This window comes from Metopolophium dirhodum, chromosome 4, assembly GCF_019925205.1.
Source record: "Metopolophium dirhodum isolate CAU chromosome 4, ASM1992520v1, whole genome shotgun sequence".
NCBI classification, from domain to species: Eukaryota; Metazoa; Arthropoda; class Insecta; order Hemiptera; family Aphididae; genus Metopolophium; species Metopolophium dirhodum.
In genome coordinates, this window is record NC_083563.1 from 11715019 (window position 1) to 11732370 (window position 17352).

At 27.9% G+C, this 17352-nt stretch overlaps 2 protein-coding genes across 5 annotated transcripts; one reads left to right on the forward strand and one right to left on the reverse strand.

Annotated features, from left to right (window-relative positions):
- The first annotated feature begins 1056 nt into the window (after positions 1-1056).
- On the forward strand, positions 1057-15183 carry LOC132943873 (uncharacterized). The gene is made up of 3 exons (XM_061013009.1): positions 1057-1595; positions 14042-14447; positions 15053-15183. The coding sequence occupies exons 1-3, from the start codon at positions 1532-1534 to the stop codon at positions 15135-15137; spliced, it is 555 nt and encodes a 184-aa protein (XP_060868992.1). The 5' UTR covers positions 1057-1531; the 3' UTR covers positions 15138-15183.
- On the reverse strand, positions 14712-17351 carry LOC132943874 (CDGSH iron-sulfur domain-containing protein 2 homolog A). 4 transcript variants are annotated; one of them, XM_061013011.1, is made up of 5 exons: positions 17196-17351; positions 16881-17023; positions 15540-15625; positions 15272-15476; positions 14712-15099 (listed from the first exon to the last, which is right to left on the reverse strand). In XM_061013011.1, the coding sequence occupies exons 2-4, from the start codon at positions 16975-16977 to the stop codon at positions 15285-15287; spliced, it is 375 nt and encodes a 124-aa protein (XP_060868994.1). In that variant the 5' UTR covers positions 16978-17023; positions 17196-17351; the 3' UTR covers positions 14712-15099; positions 15272-15284. The 4 variants fall into 4 exon arrangements, with proteins under 4 accessions (XP_060868994.1, XP_060868993.1, XP_060868995.1 ...); XM_061013010.1 differs by lacking the exon at positions 14712-15099 and having other exon boundaries at positions 15168-15476; XM_061013012.1 differs by lacking the exon at positions 14712-15099 and having other exon boundaries at positions 15168-15476; positions 17125-17256.
- Between the last annotated feature and the right edge of the window lies 1 nt (position 17352).

Consider the following 17352-nt stretch of genomic DNA (forward strand, 5'->3'; position numbering starts at 1 on the left):
TAAGATTTATTAACTACAGTAAATTGTAATAGAATTACATTTGAAAAATTTGGTATTATATTACCAAGCTTTGAAAAAAATGTTATCGGCATATACCAACAAAAAAACCAAAAAATTCAAATATCTCAATCGTCTATAAATAGCTTTAAAAGAGCCAACATATTTTGAAATTATATTTTTATGTCTAAAAAAAGCTATAATATGAAATTTTCATAATTTATTTTTTGATTACATGTAATTAATTGCAATTAGTTTTACCATACCCCTTCTTGAAAGTACCAACTAGATCCAGACTGCTAAATACTACCCTTAAATTATTTAACATTGAAGTATTTTTACTCCAAAAAAGTCCAAAATGTAATAAAAGAAAGAAAAACTATAAAAAAAAAACATGCCATTGTAAACCCAATTTATTCATCACTTCACTCAGAATCTATAAAATTTGGGCAAAGTTTACACTTCAAATTTTAACTACTTACCTGAAAAATCGACTGTATTATAATAATAAAAATTAATAATTAGTAATAGTTACATGGTTTAGACCCACCTCCTACAGTCCTACATTTCATCTGTAGTTGCTCCATTTTATATTATATGGCACCGATTGAGCGATCGATAAAATTACATTTGATGTCGATCGCAATTCGCAGCTATACATTATTATGCACATATTACACTGTATGCATGATTACAGTTTATGTGCTAATAAATATGTATACGTTATACGTATAAGATGTAATAATATATAGGTACCTAGCCACCTAGGTACATGATATTTTATTATTATTTATTAATTATTATTACTTAACGGTTTGCACGTGAATAAAAACAGTGGCAAGCAGCAACCTGCCGCGGGCCTATAACATTATAGGTACGCAAAATATTAAAATAAAATACATCGAGGAGGTTACTCGGTGAGGTTACTATTATATGCAATCGAGGAGAGGCGGTCGTTGGTGCGCGCGAATGTCGCCGTGGACCGGCCGCAGAGCTGCTGCAGCTGAGCGCGTGCCGCGCGCGCGGCTGGTGGGAGAAATTTAGCTCTCTTCCCTTCGGCCCTACTGTATATTATATTACATTTTTTTCATCTTGGCGGCAGTTTTCAAGAATTTAGTAGTGTTCCGCCGCCACCTACAATAATTATATTTTTCTTTCGGTTTTGTCGATCCTGACGAACGGTCGTGCAAATACATTCGCTGTCTAGCAGGTCTTTTGCAGCCGCGCTGCATAATATTCTGAAACCAGTTCGTCAGTTACGTACTCGCATCACAATTCCATTAACAACAACAACAACAACATCAACATAATCAACAACAACACTACAAACACCAACGGCTAAAGCAATAATATAGCACGTTATATATACGTCATCTGCGCTTCTGAATGATATAATATCCACGGAGACGGAGGTGACTAGTACGGAGGCAAAATAGGCATATTTTGGCCGTCGAGATTTATTACTACTTGACGTGACTTTACAATATTATTATAAAGCCGGGCCGCGAAGACGCATCACGGACGAGACAGCAAAATGTTGTACGATCCGCCGAAGACGACCTTGTACGTTTGCACCGTACTCTTTCTGCACACCGTCGGTACGTAATAACAATAATAATATGATATATCATACATTATGTGCTATTATATTATTATATTATTATATTATACGACACAATAACAATATTTCGTACGACGCATTCCGTATTATTATTATTATCATATTATGTTCATATGCTGCTACATAATATGATATTTATGATATAAATTAAACACAATTATAAACTACAATGGACATAACATGATATAATCACACAAATATTACACGCAACAAAAAATTTTGGAAATATGATCTATGTATAATATATTTTTTCTTTGAGATACAGGTTATAAACATGTAAACGCATTAAGTTCCGAACCTTAAATTTTAAATATTCAAATATAGATACGTACCTATATAATATCTTTATAATATAAGTTTTAGACGTGACGCGTGTGACTCAGTGCCGTATTTACAATATTATTTTAGAGGGTGATGACCAAAACGAAATATCCACAATACAATATTATGTTTTAGATTGACCTAAAATTGACTTGTCCGATTACTGTCATCTACAAAACAATCAATGAAGTAAATATCGAATCAAATACTTTTGTAAAAACCTCAATACTTTATTCAAAAATCATTAAAAATAATAAATACAAATGTATTTGTTTTGTTTTTAATTTTTGATTTTTCACCATCGATAACCGTGGATTACGAAATTTGTATTTATTATTATTTAAATTACTTAAATATAAATATAACAAATGTCCGGGGGTGATACATCTTGTTGGCCAACCCTCTTAACACGCGTCACGCAAGTCTCACTATGTCACAGTTGGACGTTTTTCATTATTACCTCTATATAATGTATCGATTACCAGCTATATACACCTATATAATATACATATAAACATGCAGAATAATATTATTATTATAAAATCGTATTTGGGTGTTACTATACATTTTTTTAAATATAATTATTTCTTTCGAGAACCGGTTTTCATGCAGTTTAATTTTTTTCTATTATCCCGTAATAATTTAACTATTAATATTATAATAAGTATACCGTATTATTACCACCTTTATGCTATATAATACTTTTTATGTCATAATATTATGTGAATTATTAACGAGTAGGTATCAATAAATAATAATGTTCTGCTATAATATAATATGTGTCAGTTCGGTATTTTTCAATTTTAATTACTAATTTATTTTATAATATTATAATATGATGCAATGTGCCTATAAATTTGTATCATAAGTCAATTTAATAGTCATACATAATAATACAATAACAATATTATTATGTACCTAAGCGACGGCGACGACGATCGCGCGTGGACCTTATAATAATGCGGGTTGACGCTACGAGTGTCCCGCCGATGCACTATATAGTGTAGTGTAGTAGTGCACTAATGCCTCAAAAAAGTTTAAATAAATAATAATATATATTAGGGTCTAGGGGTACTATTATATTATATAATATATTATTATAGTATATACTGTGTAAACTATTCGACAACATGATGAGTGTGTCAAAATTTCCCATACGATTGTATAATTGATTTACATTGCCGAGATTACCATATTATTGTAGAAAAAAACAAACCAAAAAGAACGCGTTTGTGTTTCTATATAGGCACCTACTTGTACATTATTATTGTATTTTATACGTTATTCCTATAATATATGCTGCGTGAGTGGAGATGATGTATCAGAACGACAGTACATGACGTCCCCTTTCTTATTAGATACACACCAGTAATAGTTTAATATATTATAGTTACTAATATTACTATATCAATATAATAACATAATAATCGATAGTAAACGTACAGTTAAACGATTAACAACAACAGTGTAATAATATACTATAGGATGATTCTTTTATCGAAAAACACTTAATTTTAAGAATATTATTCTTATGTTTTTAAAAAAAAATGTTAGAACAACATTTTTGAAAAAAATATCGTTCTTTTTTCATTTTAATTAGGTACCGTTTTAAATGGGATTATACTTTCGTAATTGCATATCCCTAAGCAGAATATTTTCTGAAAACTTTGATACATACAAATTAAATTTGAAACTAGATTTTATTAGTTGTAAAATAATATTGTTAAAATGCAAATCTAAATATAATAAATATTAATTACATAAAAAAATAGGTAAAAATAAAAACAATAAAAAATAGTAAAAATATTATTTTTTTCTAAAAAGTATGTCATACTTCCTTCTAATTATAATAAAAATATTTCCAAAAATGTTACTACATTTCGGGATAATGAGTGTTCGCTGTCAAAATAATCACCCAGTATATTATGTAAAAGTATATCTTTGTTGGTCGGTCAAAAATTGACTGACCTTTTTTTGACCGTTAGTTTTTCAACCGTTCGTTTATCTTTCATTTTGTATTTATATACATGATATACAAATTAAATATTATTTAATCTTTTTTTTAGAACACAATTGTGTATTAAAGTACATTCAAAAAATTATTTTCGAAGTTCTAACAGCTTATGTTTATATTATGCAATTAAAATTGAAAATAATACATTATCAAAAGAAAACATAATCTAAATCAATATACTATTGTATACATTCAATAGGTACCTAACCTAACCTAACCTAACCTAAGCTACATAATTTTGATGTATCTATATAATATTATATGCAATTAAACAATTTATACCTATTTTATTTATACCTACCTATAAATAAATAATTTTAACCAATATAGATAACTTCTATTACATTTCAGATTCTGAGTAAAGCTCAGAAACCATAAATATGCCTATTAGTTAACAATATAATGGATTTTGTTTTTTTTTTATTTGTACCTATATACTTATGTGACAAACGCGTAATGCAAAAGCAACAAAAGTTTGAAAAATACTGGATTGATTCATCAATTTTTTTAGCACATATTTTTGAAACGAGATCTTACACTTTACCTAACTAACATACCTAGTAATTTATCAACTAATTTTAAAAGGGTGTTTTTATAACAAATATTGAGTATTATAATATAATATTTAATGTTAAGTTTTCAAATAAAAAAATATGTTATAATAATTAATACTTAGTAGTTATACACTTATAAACTAATCTGAACTAATACGTCTTAGGTGCACTTAATCATGAATAGACAAATTTAAAAAAAAGGTGGATAAGTGGATGTCGCTCTGCTATACTGTAAGTTACAAGTGGGTTACTGTAATGGATGGTGTTAAATTTGAATTCAATGATATAATATCATTGTATAAGAAAAACGATTCTGAGCGAAAACGGTCAGTCAGCCTATGATATTACCAAGTATATTTGATGATATTATTGTGAATAAAGTAATTTATATATAACCTATTTACGAGGAGCCTTGTTTTAAATTTTCAATCCTTAGCCATAAAAGTTAAACATTTTATACATTTTTAACTACAAAATAATTAATAAATTATAAATTTGATAAATGTTGTCAACATTTGAACTTTAAATGCTTATAAAAAAAAATTGTGCCTATGTATTTTTAAAATTTTCAACTGCTATTAGAACGATATATCAGGAGCCTTATATTAAATTTTCAAGCTTTTTTACTCAACAAATAAAATTTTATTGATATTTATAGAAAAAAAAACTAAAAAAATTAAAAACTGACAATGTCCGTAAACAGCTCAAAAAGAGTTAAAATATTTATGGTGTATAGAAAATGCTAATATAAACATTCAGTGAAATTTTCAAGTATCTACAGTCATTCGTTTTTTAATTACAATAAAATAAGAAAATTGTTACATGAGAAATCGAGTGAATATCAAATGTTGTAAAAATATAAATTTCAGACGCTCATAAAAATTTAATTTAAGTTTCTTGTAGTCATTTTTTTTTTTTATAAAGGTAGACAAACTTATGAGTAATCTTATATTACATTTTCAAATATTAGATTTAAAAAGAAAAATTCGTCGTTGTCATTCAATATTTTTCTGGTCTCCCTGTGGCAGGTATGATTGTAATATACTAAATTGTAAATAAGTATTCTTATTCAAAAATTAATCGTGGAATCTTTATGTACCTATAAAATTCCAAAATCCCAATAGCAGTAGATATATAATACAAAGTAGATATGATAGTACAGCTGCTAATATAGTATAGTCTGTAATAGTCTAATTAGTTAGTAAACAAATAAAGATATTAAAAAACATTGTTAATCACTCTCTTTTATTTTCATTTTCAACTGGTAAACTTTGATGTACGGAATAATCTAATAGCTAGTTAATGATTTAGAATTCGTAGTTTTTTTAAGGGTTAAAGAGTAAAATATTTATTAAATTAATTACCTATTCCTTAAACAATAATAATAATTGATATTATGTTATTGTAGTGTTATTTTTTTCACACTATAACTGCAATGTTTTATAGCATTCGTAATTTTATTCTAAATTGTATACTCCCTCTCATAAAGCAATATATATTATTTATCTTTTTGGTTTTAGTTTTAATTGGTAACACATACATTGCATGCAACAATCAACATAATTAAACTTATCTTACACAAATAAAATAATTTATATCAAATTAAATACCATGTATAATCACGATCTTATAAGTTCTTTAAGTTTAATTACTTTTATGTAGTATCAAAAAATTGTATAGTTAAAGATCGTTGTCCCAGGAATTATTACGACCTCCATATCCCCGACCTCGTAGATACGCCACTGTTCCGTTCTTGTATATGTTGTGATATAATATTAACATTTCTGATAATCTAACTTGCCAACTAAAAAGACGTTAAGTAAGTGATTTTCAAAATAAATTATATAGGCGCACCAATATAGGTACCAACTAATAGTAGGTACACCTATTATAGACAAATGTTTATAATACCCAGAGATTTGAGATAACGATAGTAATTATACAGGGCGATTCACCAAGCATACAGTCCCCTTTTTTTCTTAAATAATGCAGTTATTCAAAATCTAATTTTTGAAATTTTACTATACTTAAAGTAACCATAATTTCAAATTCTTGAATTTTTTTTGTACTACTTCGGGAGTGTTTCGTGAAGATAAAAACTTCTGTTTTTCAAATGAAAATCCCCCTTTTATACAGTAAATTAAATAGCGGATGATTAACATCAAAATTTCATCAAGTAGTTTTTCAATTATATTACTTTGTGTACTTAGCATAATAGGTCCATGATAATGGCTTTGGGGAGTATGGGAATTCTGTCTTTGGTTAGGTTACAAATTTATGTTTGTCTTTGTTACTGTACTATTTACCCATTTAGGGTGTTTAAACAATAAATAAAAATAAATTAGTATATACCTAATCCATATAGAATGATAGAAATTAATAATAAAAATGCTTTACCTTAACATTACTTATTTTTATTTTCAACTATAGCAATTTTGGATTTTAGAAACGTAGGTATACCATTACTATTTTCTTGAGGAAGAATTGAGTTAAGCATGTTATGATTTAATATGAAAAGTAGATGCGTGTGTGCGTGTCTTTCTGTCTGTCATTACCTACTTTTTGGGGCATTAAAATATAAAATACTTTTTTTTTTTTATTTTAGAACATTTACAATCTGTATTACATGACACAATAATTAAATAGATGACTGACATAACACTATATACATAATAAAAATAACACATGAAGCACAAGATGAGGGAAATCATCCAGCGATGGTACCCTCCAATAAAATACTTGAATCTTTAATTTTGAGGATTCTTTCTTTTAATAAACAATAGTCTATACTCTATACAATTAAGTATTTTAATCAATCAAATTATGTTGTTTACGATATCACAAATTCACCTACATATTATTTAATAATAAAGTGTTTTTTATACAATTAAGATAATTAATAAATAATAATAATTGACCAATTGATAAAAACAATTATATTATTTTTATGATGATTTTAATACACGTATTTTAAAGGTCATGTTCTTATCATTTTAGCAATACCTAGAAAATATTAGTATCAATATAAATTCTTTGTATATTTGTATACCACTATATACCTACAAAAAATATTGAACTTATACAGTATATTATAGTTATTTTAAGTTCAAGTTTGGTTACTACTTATTAATTATGAATCAACAATTTTAAACTAATTTATATAATATTAAATTTATGTTACTTATGTACTATTGTGGTACTAATGTACTATTGTGTATTGGTGTTTGTAAAGTACAAACATATCAGTTACTTACTTAAATCTAAAATAGTATTAAAAAATAACAATCGTTCAAAAATATTATATAAAATATAGGCATAATATTTTTATAGTACTTATTTTTCAAATGTTGACAAAACTCATAAAAATCACGAAAATATCAAATTATTTTGTACCTAGTGAAAAATTTATAAAATATAAAATTTTTATAGCTAAGGCTTAAAAATGTAAAACAAAGTTCCTCATAAGTAGTTCTTAGTTTCATCAAATTTTTTGTTTTTTTGTTTTAAATTACAAACATTTAAGCACAATTGTATTATTTGTGTAGACAATAGATATATGTTGGGGTCAGTTTTTTGAAATTAAATATTTAAACGAAGATTTACAATTTTAATTGTTTTATAGTAATTTGAGAAAAAAAATCACGAGGACTGATATTTTTACGTATAGGTACCTATTATTATATTTTATACCTATTCACAATGACATTAATATTAATTTTAATATAGACATTACCTTTTTATAATAAACCTTTATTTATCACACCATTCTACGAAAAATCAGTATTGACTCAAAAGTTAATAACAGTAATATAATACATATTATTACATATAATATATATATTTATTTACGAGGTATTAAAATATTATACCTAATAAAATAAATTCAATGTTTATAGAAAAAATAAATTTAACCTACTGTATAACGAATACCTAGCAGCATTGCCAGCATTGAGTATAATAATTATATTGTAATTTGTACTCAATGCTAGCAGTGACGTATTCAAGGGGTGACGCGGGGGAGGGGGGGTCAGATCCCCTCCCATTGGCTTTGGAGTGGATAATCACCCACCATTCCACATATTGAACTTTTTTTTTTATTATAAATTACTTGATATCAGTTATCACGTAGAACTAAGGTGTATTGATATCAATACACCTTGCGTAGAACTAAACATATTAATTGTAGACACAGACTAAGATATCTTAGTCCGTGATAGTAGACTACATATTACTATATGTAGACTACCAACTACCAACAAAAAGGTTAAATTTGTTTTTAACACATAAGTTGATCATGATAAGTACTTAAGGAGCATTATTATCAACATAGCACCCAACATAAAAAAATCATAGATCCGCCACTGCAGTGACCTACCTATACCTACTCAATGATGAGATACACTCGACATATACTATCCGACAGAGCACGACTTATCTGGTTTTTTTAGTCTTAACTCATCAATAACTCGATTTCATCTGGTTAATAATTTTGTCATTCTAATGACATGCCATTTAGATCAACTTATTTTGTCTATTTTTCCAAAGGTCTTACCAATCGGCAGTCTTAGTGATACGGGTAACTCAAGCGAGAAATTTGTTTTAGACACTTTCAAATTTCAATACGCAGCTGGCCTTTGGCCAAGTAAAAGGGTTCCAAACAACCATTCCACACTCCAATATAGATTATAGATCGAACAAAATGGACGCGGAAGCAGTTGTCAGAACAAAATATTTTTGTATTTCGCTTTATGAAACCCTAAACTATGAGTCTATGAGAGCCTATATGTTCATATTTGTAATGGTTGAAAATTAAGGTAGGAGTGAGGTAAATTCTTAGGTCTTTAAAGAGAAAAACACAAGAGAAATTAAGAGAAATTGTGACTTAATAAAACCTAATACCATTAAGTAAGTAATTGTGAAGTTTACCCTATTCTAAAAGAGAACGGTCACTTTTCACGCATACAATTAACGGCTGCGGCAGTGCAAAAAGGCCAAACTTCCCCCCACCTTCCTAGCCAAAGATCGTCAACATCTTCGAGAAACGTTGGCTAGCAAGGTGGGGGAAGTTTGGCCTTTGCACTGCCGCAGCGGTTGGTTGTATGCGCGAAAAGTGACCGTTCGGAACAGAGTATAATTGTGTATAGGAGTAGGAAAACCGGGAGTCACGTTATTTAGTACAGAAGGCAGAAGCATAGTGGACCTTAACAAACTGTTACTTGTTACTTAAGTAGGATTTATCCGGGAAATTAACGGGTCACAAATACTTACTGTATTTAGCTCGCGGAATAAGATACCATAGACCATAGTCAACACTCAACAGTATCGAATCTTTTCTAAAATACGTGAATATAACGTCGACCTGGCCACCAAGCTCAATTACTTCAGATATACTTACAAGTTACAGGTTGTAAACATGTTAATACAACGCAATTGTTAATACAACACTACTACTACTACTAGTTACTTGTAGACTGTAGCGGTTAATTTATACCAGCTCTTAACCCGTACTATTCGTCAATAATTACATGGTTTAAGCTTCATGATCATTGTTCGAGACACCGGTCACCGATAAGTAAGCGATCGAACTGCCAACGTTTATCGTTTCTATTATATTTACTATTTAGCATGGTTACATTTATTTATACAAAGGCGTTTGCCACATTAGGGTTGGAGAGGACATACCCCTACTTATCCCTTACAATTATATAATCTTGTTTTCGTCGGTGTACCTACTTGTTGGCTAGCCGACTGGAGTATACCAGTGGCGCAACTAGGGCTAAAATATGGTGGGGGGGGGGGGGTTGTATCCCCCACCTTATATTACAATGAAAAGTAACCTGTCACCTACTCTCACCACATATTATATGCACTTAAAAATATAAAATAATTATAAACTTTAAATAAAAATTAAATAATTTAATTATATGGGTTGTAAACTCGCCGTCAAAGTAGCATAAATATAATATAATCAAAGCTAATCTGTCGCTATACAACACATACAGTATAAGCTTCCAATGATGAATTCTTTGTTTAGATCTCAGATGGTCACATCTATGATTATCACATGTAAACACTATGTTTTGACTGATATGTTGTGTGTATTCACGTTGACAATTGATATTGATTAATGAAAAATTAATAATCGATAGACATAAATTTAAATAAATATATAATATGAAATAGGTTACAACTTGCAAGGAACTATTTAATTTTTTTTTATTAATAAATAAATTGTGAAAATTGTTTTACCAAGCCCTATAATAAGAGTAGATACAGTGCGCTGTTTTAATATTATTGTTTGTGATTTAACAATATATTGTTTAGTTGCCGGTCTTAATACTATCTTATTATAACACTAAAGTTTAAATTAACCAATTATTATTTTTAGATTCTGAGCGGAGCGATGAATGTATTGATTTTACAATGATGTGTTTTTTTAGATTATGAGCGAAGCGATGAATGTATTGATTTTACAATGATGTGCGTTTTTTTTATTTTTTTATTTTTGTGTTTGTCATCACCTTTTAGGACAGTAAAAGTGCTTGGATTTTCTTCAACAGTAACTTTTCTGATGGGAAAGTGAATCTATTTGGTACTTTGGGGGGTCAAAAGTAAAAATTTCCCAGTAGTTTTCAAAAGCGACGTGAAAAACAAAAGAAAAATTAAGGAAAAACGGGAATTTTTACGCAAAATCTGTTTTCGAGAAAATCGATTTTGGTTTTTGGTGTAACTCTAAAACAAATGACCGTAGGGACATGAAATTTTGACTGAATGTTTATATTAGCATTTTCTATACACCATACAATTTTGAAAATATTTTGACTCTTTTTGAGCTGTTTACGGACATTATCAGTTTTCAATTTTTTTAGTTTTTTTTTCTATAAATATCAATAAAATTATCTGTTGAGTAAAAAAGCTTGAAAATTTAATAGAAGGCTCCTAGGTTATTGTTTCAAAGGCAGATGAAAAAAATTAAAAATCCTTAGTCACAATTTTTATTTATAAGCGTTTAAAGTTCAAATTTTGACAAAATACTGAAAAATCACGAAAATTAGCAAATTATTTTGAGTTGAGAATTCATAAAAATTTTTCTTTTTAAATCTAAGGTTTTAAAATGTAATATATGATTACTCATAAGTTTGTCTACCTTAATTAAAAAAAAATGTCTACAAAAAACTTAAATTAAATTTTTATGAGCGTCTGAAATTTATATTTTTACAACATTTGATATTTACTTGATTTCTTATTTTATTGTAATTGAAAAACGAATGACTGTAGATATTTGAAAATTTCACTGAATGTTTATATTATCATTTTCTATACACCATAAAATTTTGAAAATAGTTTGACTCTTTTTGAGCGGTTTACGGACATTGTCAGTTTTCAATTTTTTTAGTTTTTTTTCTATAAATATCAACAAAAATTTTTTTGTTGGGTAAAAAAGCGTGAAAATTTAATATAAGGCTCCTGATATATCGTTCTAATAGCAGTTGAAAAATTTTAAAAATACATAGGCACAATTTTTTTTTATAAGCATTTAAAGTTCAAATGTTGACAACATTTGTCAAATTTATAATTTATTAATTATTTTGTAGTTAAAAATGTATAAAATGTTATGGCTAAGGATTGAAAATTTAAAACAAGGCTCCACGTAAATAGGTTATATATAAATTACTTAATTCACAATAATATCATCAAATATACTATGGTAATATCATAGGCTGACTGACAGTTTTCGCTCAGAATCGTTTTTCTTATACAATGATATTATATCATTGAATTCAAATTTAACACCATCCATTACAGTGACCCACTTGTAACCTACTGTACAGCAGAGCGACACCCACTTATCCACCTTTTTTTTTTTGTGTCTGTTATCACCTTTTAGGACAGTAAAAATGCTTAAATTTTCTTCAACGGTATTTTTTCTGATAGGAAAGTAAATCTAGTTGGAACTTTGGGGGGGTCAAAAATAAAAATTTTCCAGTAGTTTTCAAAAACGTCTTGAAAAACAAAAGAAAAATTAAGAAAAAACGGGAATTTTTATGTGCAACTTTTAAACAAATTACTGTAGGTACCTACATGAAATTTGTAACCTACTGTACAGCAGAGCGACACCCACTTGGCCCACCTTTTTACTAATGCAATTGTTATATGACCTTGAATAAGCGATAGCCAATGGATAAAAAGGTAACTACAGATAGGGGCGTCTTCAGGTAAATTCCACGGCGAAAACATGTTAGTCTTGAATACCGCTTGACAAAATTAACAAAATTTATAAAATGTATTTATATATTAGCAAAAACAGAACATCGCATGGCTTATGGAGGCGGCGATTGCCTCTTCACCCCCCTCGGGGACGCCTATGGGTACAGGCGTAAAATATGTTAACATTATATGATGGATTACAGATATAGTAATTTTGTTTTTGTATATAAATATAAAACACTTTATATTAAGTTCAAATGACCCAAAATGTTGACAAAATTAAAGGTAGTTTATGTTGTCCAATTTTAGTTCTGAAGAAAGATTTGATTTTCAGAAAAATGTCTATGTATCGTATAGGTTTACTCACACTAATCTTATTTCATTTTGAACTGTAATTAAAAACGTACAAATATGGATTTTTTTAAACAATAATCATAATTAAACTAAAATTTTTAATGTAGTGTTCCCGTATACTATTTGTATAGAGAGTTTTATAATTTTAAATAGTTATCAAGTTATTAAAACGTGCATGTGTGTATGAGAAAGTCATTTTTGGTATCTTTATTCAATGGCGTATCCAGTTGTTAAATAATAAACATCCCCCCTCCCCACTAAAAAATTCTAGATTCTCCACTGCACTCATTGAACCCCACTTGAAACTCACACATAAGCGGAAATCTATTAAAATTTCATGGGGAAAGTTCCATTAATGATTTATGAACAATAATTATTAACAACCAACAAATAGGGCGGCGATGACGAGATTAGATTGCTTAATTGTAGATCATTGAAAAAAAAAAAAACATGTGTCCGCCGTAAAATTATATCTGTTAAATAAGGAGTTTAGTATAGGCAATTGTAATGAAATTTTGAGAAGAATTTAACGATTCAAAGAATTTTAAAAGTACCAGTATGTCAGTACCAACAATGGTTGTTGCGTAATAATGAGATTAAATAGAAAAATGGTTTCTTGCGGAATAAACTTGCGAATAACATTATCTAGCAAATAAAAAATTATGTAAAACGTTCACACTTTAGAGAAGAGAAGTCCTTATTAAGTCCATAAAGATGTTGTATTTATCTTGGAGCAAATACTTATATTTATAAACTAATAAATAATAATATATTATACCTACTATAAAGTATAAAGTATCCCCACACACTGCAGCGGTGGCGTTAAATTCTATTGTCTTGGCTTTGCCAGTGAGCGGTGAAATGTGTCCTGCAGCAATTCACCGCCACCGCTGCAGTGTGTGGGGACCTTAAATTATAAAAGATTGCTTATAAGTTTCCAATACATAATATTTGAATATTTTTGTTTTTTAGGAGTAATCATTTGTACAACAATTTTACCAGATACTAACCCTACACCTCCACTAGAATTTCCATCAGATGGACATGTAAGGATTATACAAGCACCGGAACCTTATAATTTAACTCAGCCACCAATGTTTTATTTTGGAAACAATGAAACGATAACGAATGAACCACCTAACAATTTTCAAGAAACAATCGAAAAGCGATTTAATGATGGTGTATCAAAACCGTCTTCACAACCTATCAATGTCATTGCTAAGATATCCGAAAATTATACTGAAAATTATATCGAAAATAAATATTACAATAATCACATTGATAGCTGGACATCAATTACATTAAGTTTAATTGTACTTACAGTTATTGCGGTCATGGTGCTGGCATGTTCGGCATTATGTTTGAAAAAAGTTCAAAAGTGAGTATTTTAATGTATTAGAATTTAGATGTATTGACCATGTTCTTTGGGAAGCAAAATTATTTTTCTAAATAAACGAACGAGTATATGAACAATAATTAGATTATAGGTGTATATAGGATTATTGTACTTATTTATATTTGTATAGCTTTAATTAGCTTCTCTCTTTGACTACACATCTTGAGCATAAATTTATACTATAAATTAATACATGGTTAAATTAATAAATAATTAAAAATTTAATTCAGAATTACTTTTCTGTAACTATTACATTTTTTTATAGAGCTTTTATTAAAAAAAAAACAACAATAGATTTACAGCTGAAATATTGGCATCAAATGTATGAATAAATACAAACCCAAAAAATAGCAAATTATTGGATAAATAAATTTTAAATATATAATAAATTTGTTATATTAAGAAACCAGAGTTTAACTGATATCATTTTAACATCAAATAACTTGATATTTATGAGATTTAAAAGAGAAATTAGTATAGAAATGCTTTATTTTTACAATAATATTATGATTATATAGGTAGGTTTAATATTTTTTAAAAAATAAAAGGATAATATGGACTAATAAGCTTCAACCATTATTTTTTAGCTTGAAGATATCAAAACGAGAACTGCTGATAGAAGATTGTGATGATTCTGTAATGAAAGATTTAATACACATTCAGCGTGTATAAATTATTTACCATAAATAAAGAAATATAATATATCAATAAATGCAAATATGTATTCTATTTAACTGAATGAAAACAAAAGACTAAACTAGAACAATTAACAAACATTTATATAAATGTATTCAATGATTTCATACTAGTAATAATTATTTATTTTTTCTTAATTATCAATGGTCCAACATTGTCCTTCTGTTCAATGTTGTACTTATTATGAGCACCATCACACAAAGGAAATTTAGAGCTTCTCCAACAACGACAAAATGCTGTACTTTCACCTAGCTCTTCGATGTCATAACCGTCAACCACTTTTGGAGATTCTTTTTTAATACAAGGGTTAACAGGCTAGACATACAAAAAAAAAACAACATAAATATTTATTAAAAAATAATTTAATTTAGTACTTACATGTCTTGGTTTGACAACTCTGTATGAAAGGTAACATACACCACCAATTGTAGCATAAAACGGAATTAATTTCAGTATATCTTTACCTATAAAATACAATTGGTTTAGGTAAATATATTTTAACTGTTAAGTTAATTAAGATTACTGAATAGTTACATTAAATAATTTTAAAGGTTAGATTATTTTTTATTCATTTTTTAAATTGTTAGCAGTTAGTTGTATTTAAAATGTTAAGAACATAATATTATAGTAATATAATTATAAATTTATATTAAGGGGGACTCTATTTGATGAAAAAAAGTTACTTTTAAACAAAAAAGTCAGACAAAACTGGAGGAATTTGATTTGACGAATTTTAATTTTGAAAACGGATTATGATTGATTAACAAGTTTACTAGGTTTGACCAAAGGTGATTTTTAATATTCCAATTATTGTAATGAGTAATGAATAACATAAATACAAAAATATTATATTTTTCTTCCTGGATATCACAGCTGAAAAAATAGATATTCAAAATTGCCTCAACAGAAACCTAGTAAACTTGGTAATCAATGAAAATCAGTTTTAAAAATCGAAATCTGTCAAACCAAATTCCTTCAGTTTTGTTTGGCTTTATGGCTTAGAAACCATTTTTTTAAATTGAAAAAAGTTTATCTAATTTAATATCATTGCCAATGTCTGTGCATACGTAAGTTAATTGACGGCAAATATAAATAATGACCGACCTACTGGATTGGGCTGCTTACTATTATAACTCAGGACATTTCTAGGAAATATTGACCGAAAATGATTAAGGATTTAACTCACACATACTAATGTTTGTTTACTTTGCATAACTTACAATTCATTAATTTCATTATGTTGAATTGCCTATATTAATTTCCTTAAAACATGACCCACTGGAGCCCCCTTGAGCATTTAGTTGTAGGAATAAAAAGCTGGAAATTGGTGAACGTGTTGCATAGAAGTATCTAAGACTAGTAAAAAAATAGAATCTTGTCAAAAAACACATTAAATTAAGCAAAATGGCTTTATCACATGTCATAATAAGTTACATGTTCAAATATAATTATTAAATTGCAAAATGGTAGGTGCCCATTTGGGTATTATATTTCTATACATGAATGTATAATAGAGAATTTTATAACTAAACTAATTGGTTTCATTTTAATAGCTAATCTTAGGTCCAAATCATAAGGTAAAACTTTTGTATTGTTAACAATAACACCATTTATTATAAATACTACCTATAAAGTATCAAAGATTTTAAGAATATTTATTACCAATATCAACAAACACAAAACATACATAATTATTTAATTGATTTATAAATTACTTACCACCTAATTTGAAAATACCAAGAAATGAATTTGGCAATGGTAAATTGGCTAGATAGTTGGCTAAATGAACTTTCACTAAGTTGCTACTGAATTCCATTTTATTAAAATGATGCACTTATGTTTGGTTTATAAACTAAAAGTACCTAACAAAAAAGTTATAAAAATCAATGCAAATTTAGTATAAAAGCATAAGACGATTGATTTTTTTTTTAAAACAATAATATATGTTCTGGCTCGAAGATACCTATTAGTTACTGTACACTGTACGGTACTACAGCACACATTACACACTTGACACTTCAGAAATTAATTTACCTCTCAAGTTCCAATTTTCTGACTTCTGAGTTCTGATGTTCTGAATGTTGAATGTTCTGATAATAAAAAAATTAAAATAATAATTTAATGGTTAAGAATAATGACATATATTTTTACTTCAGTGTGGCAATATGCACATTAATTTTTGTGTTTACAT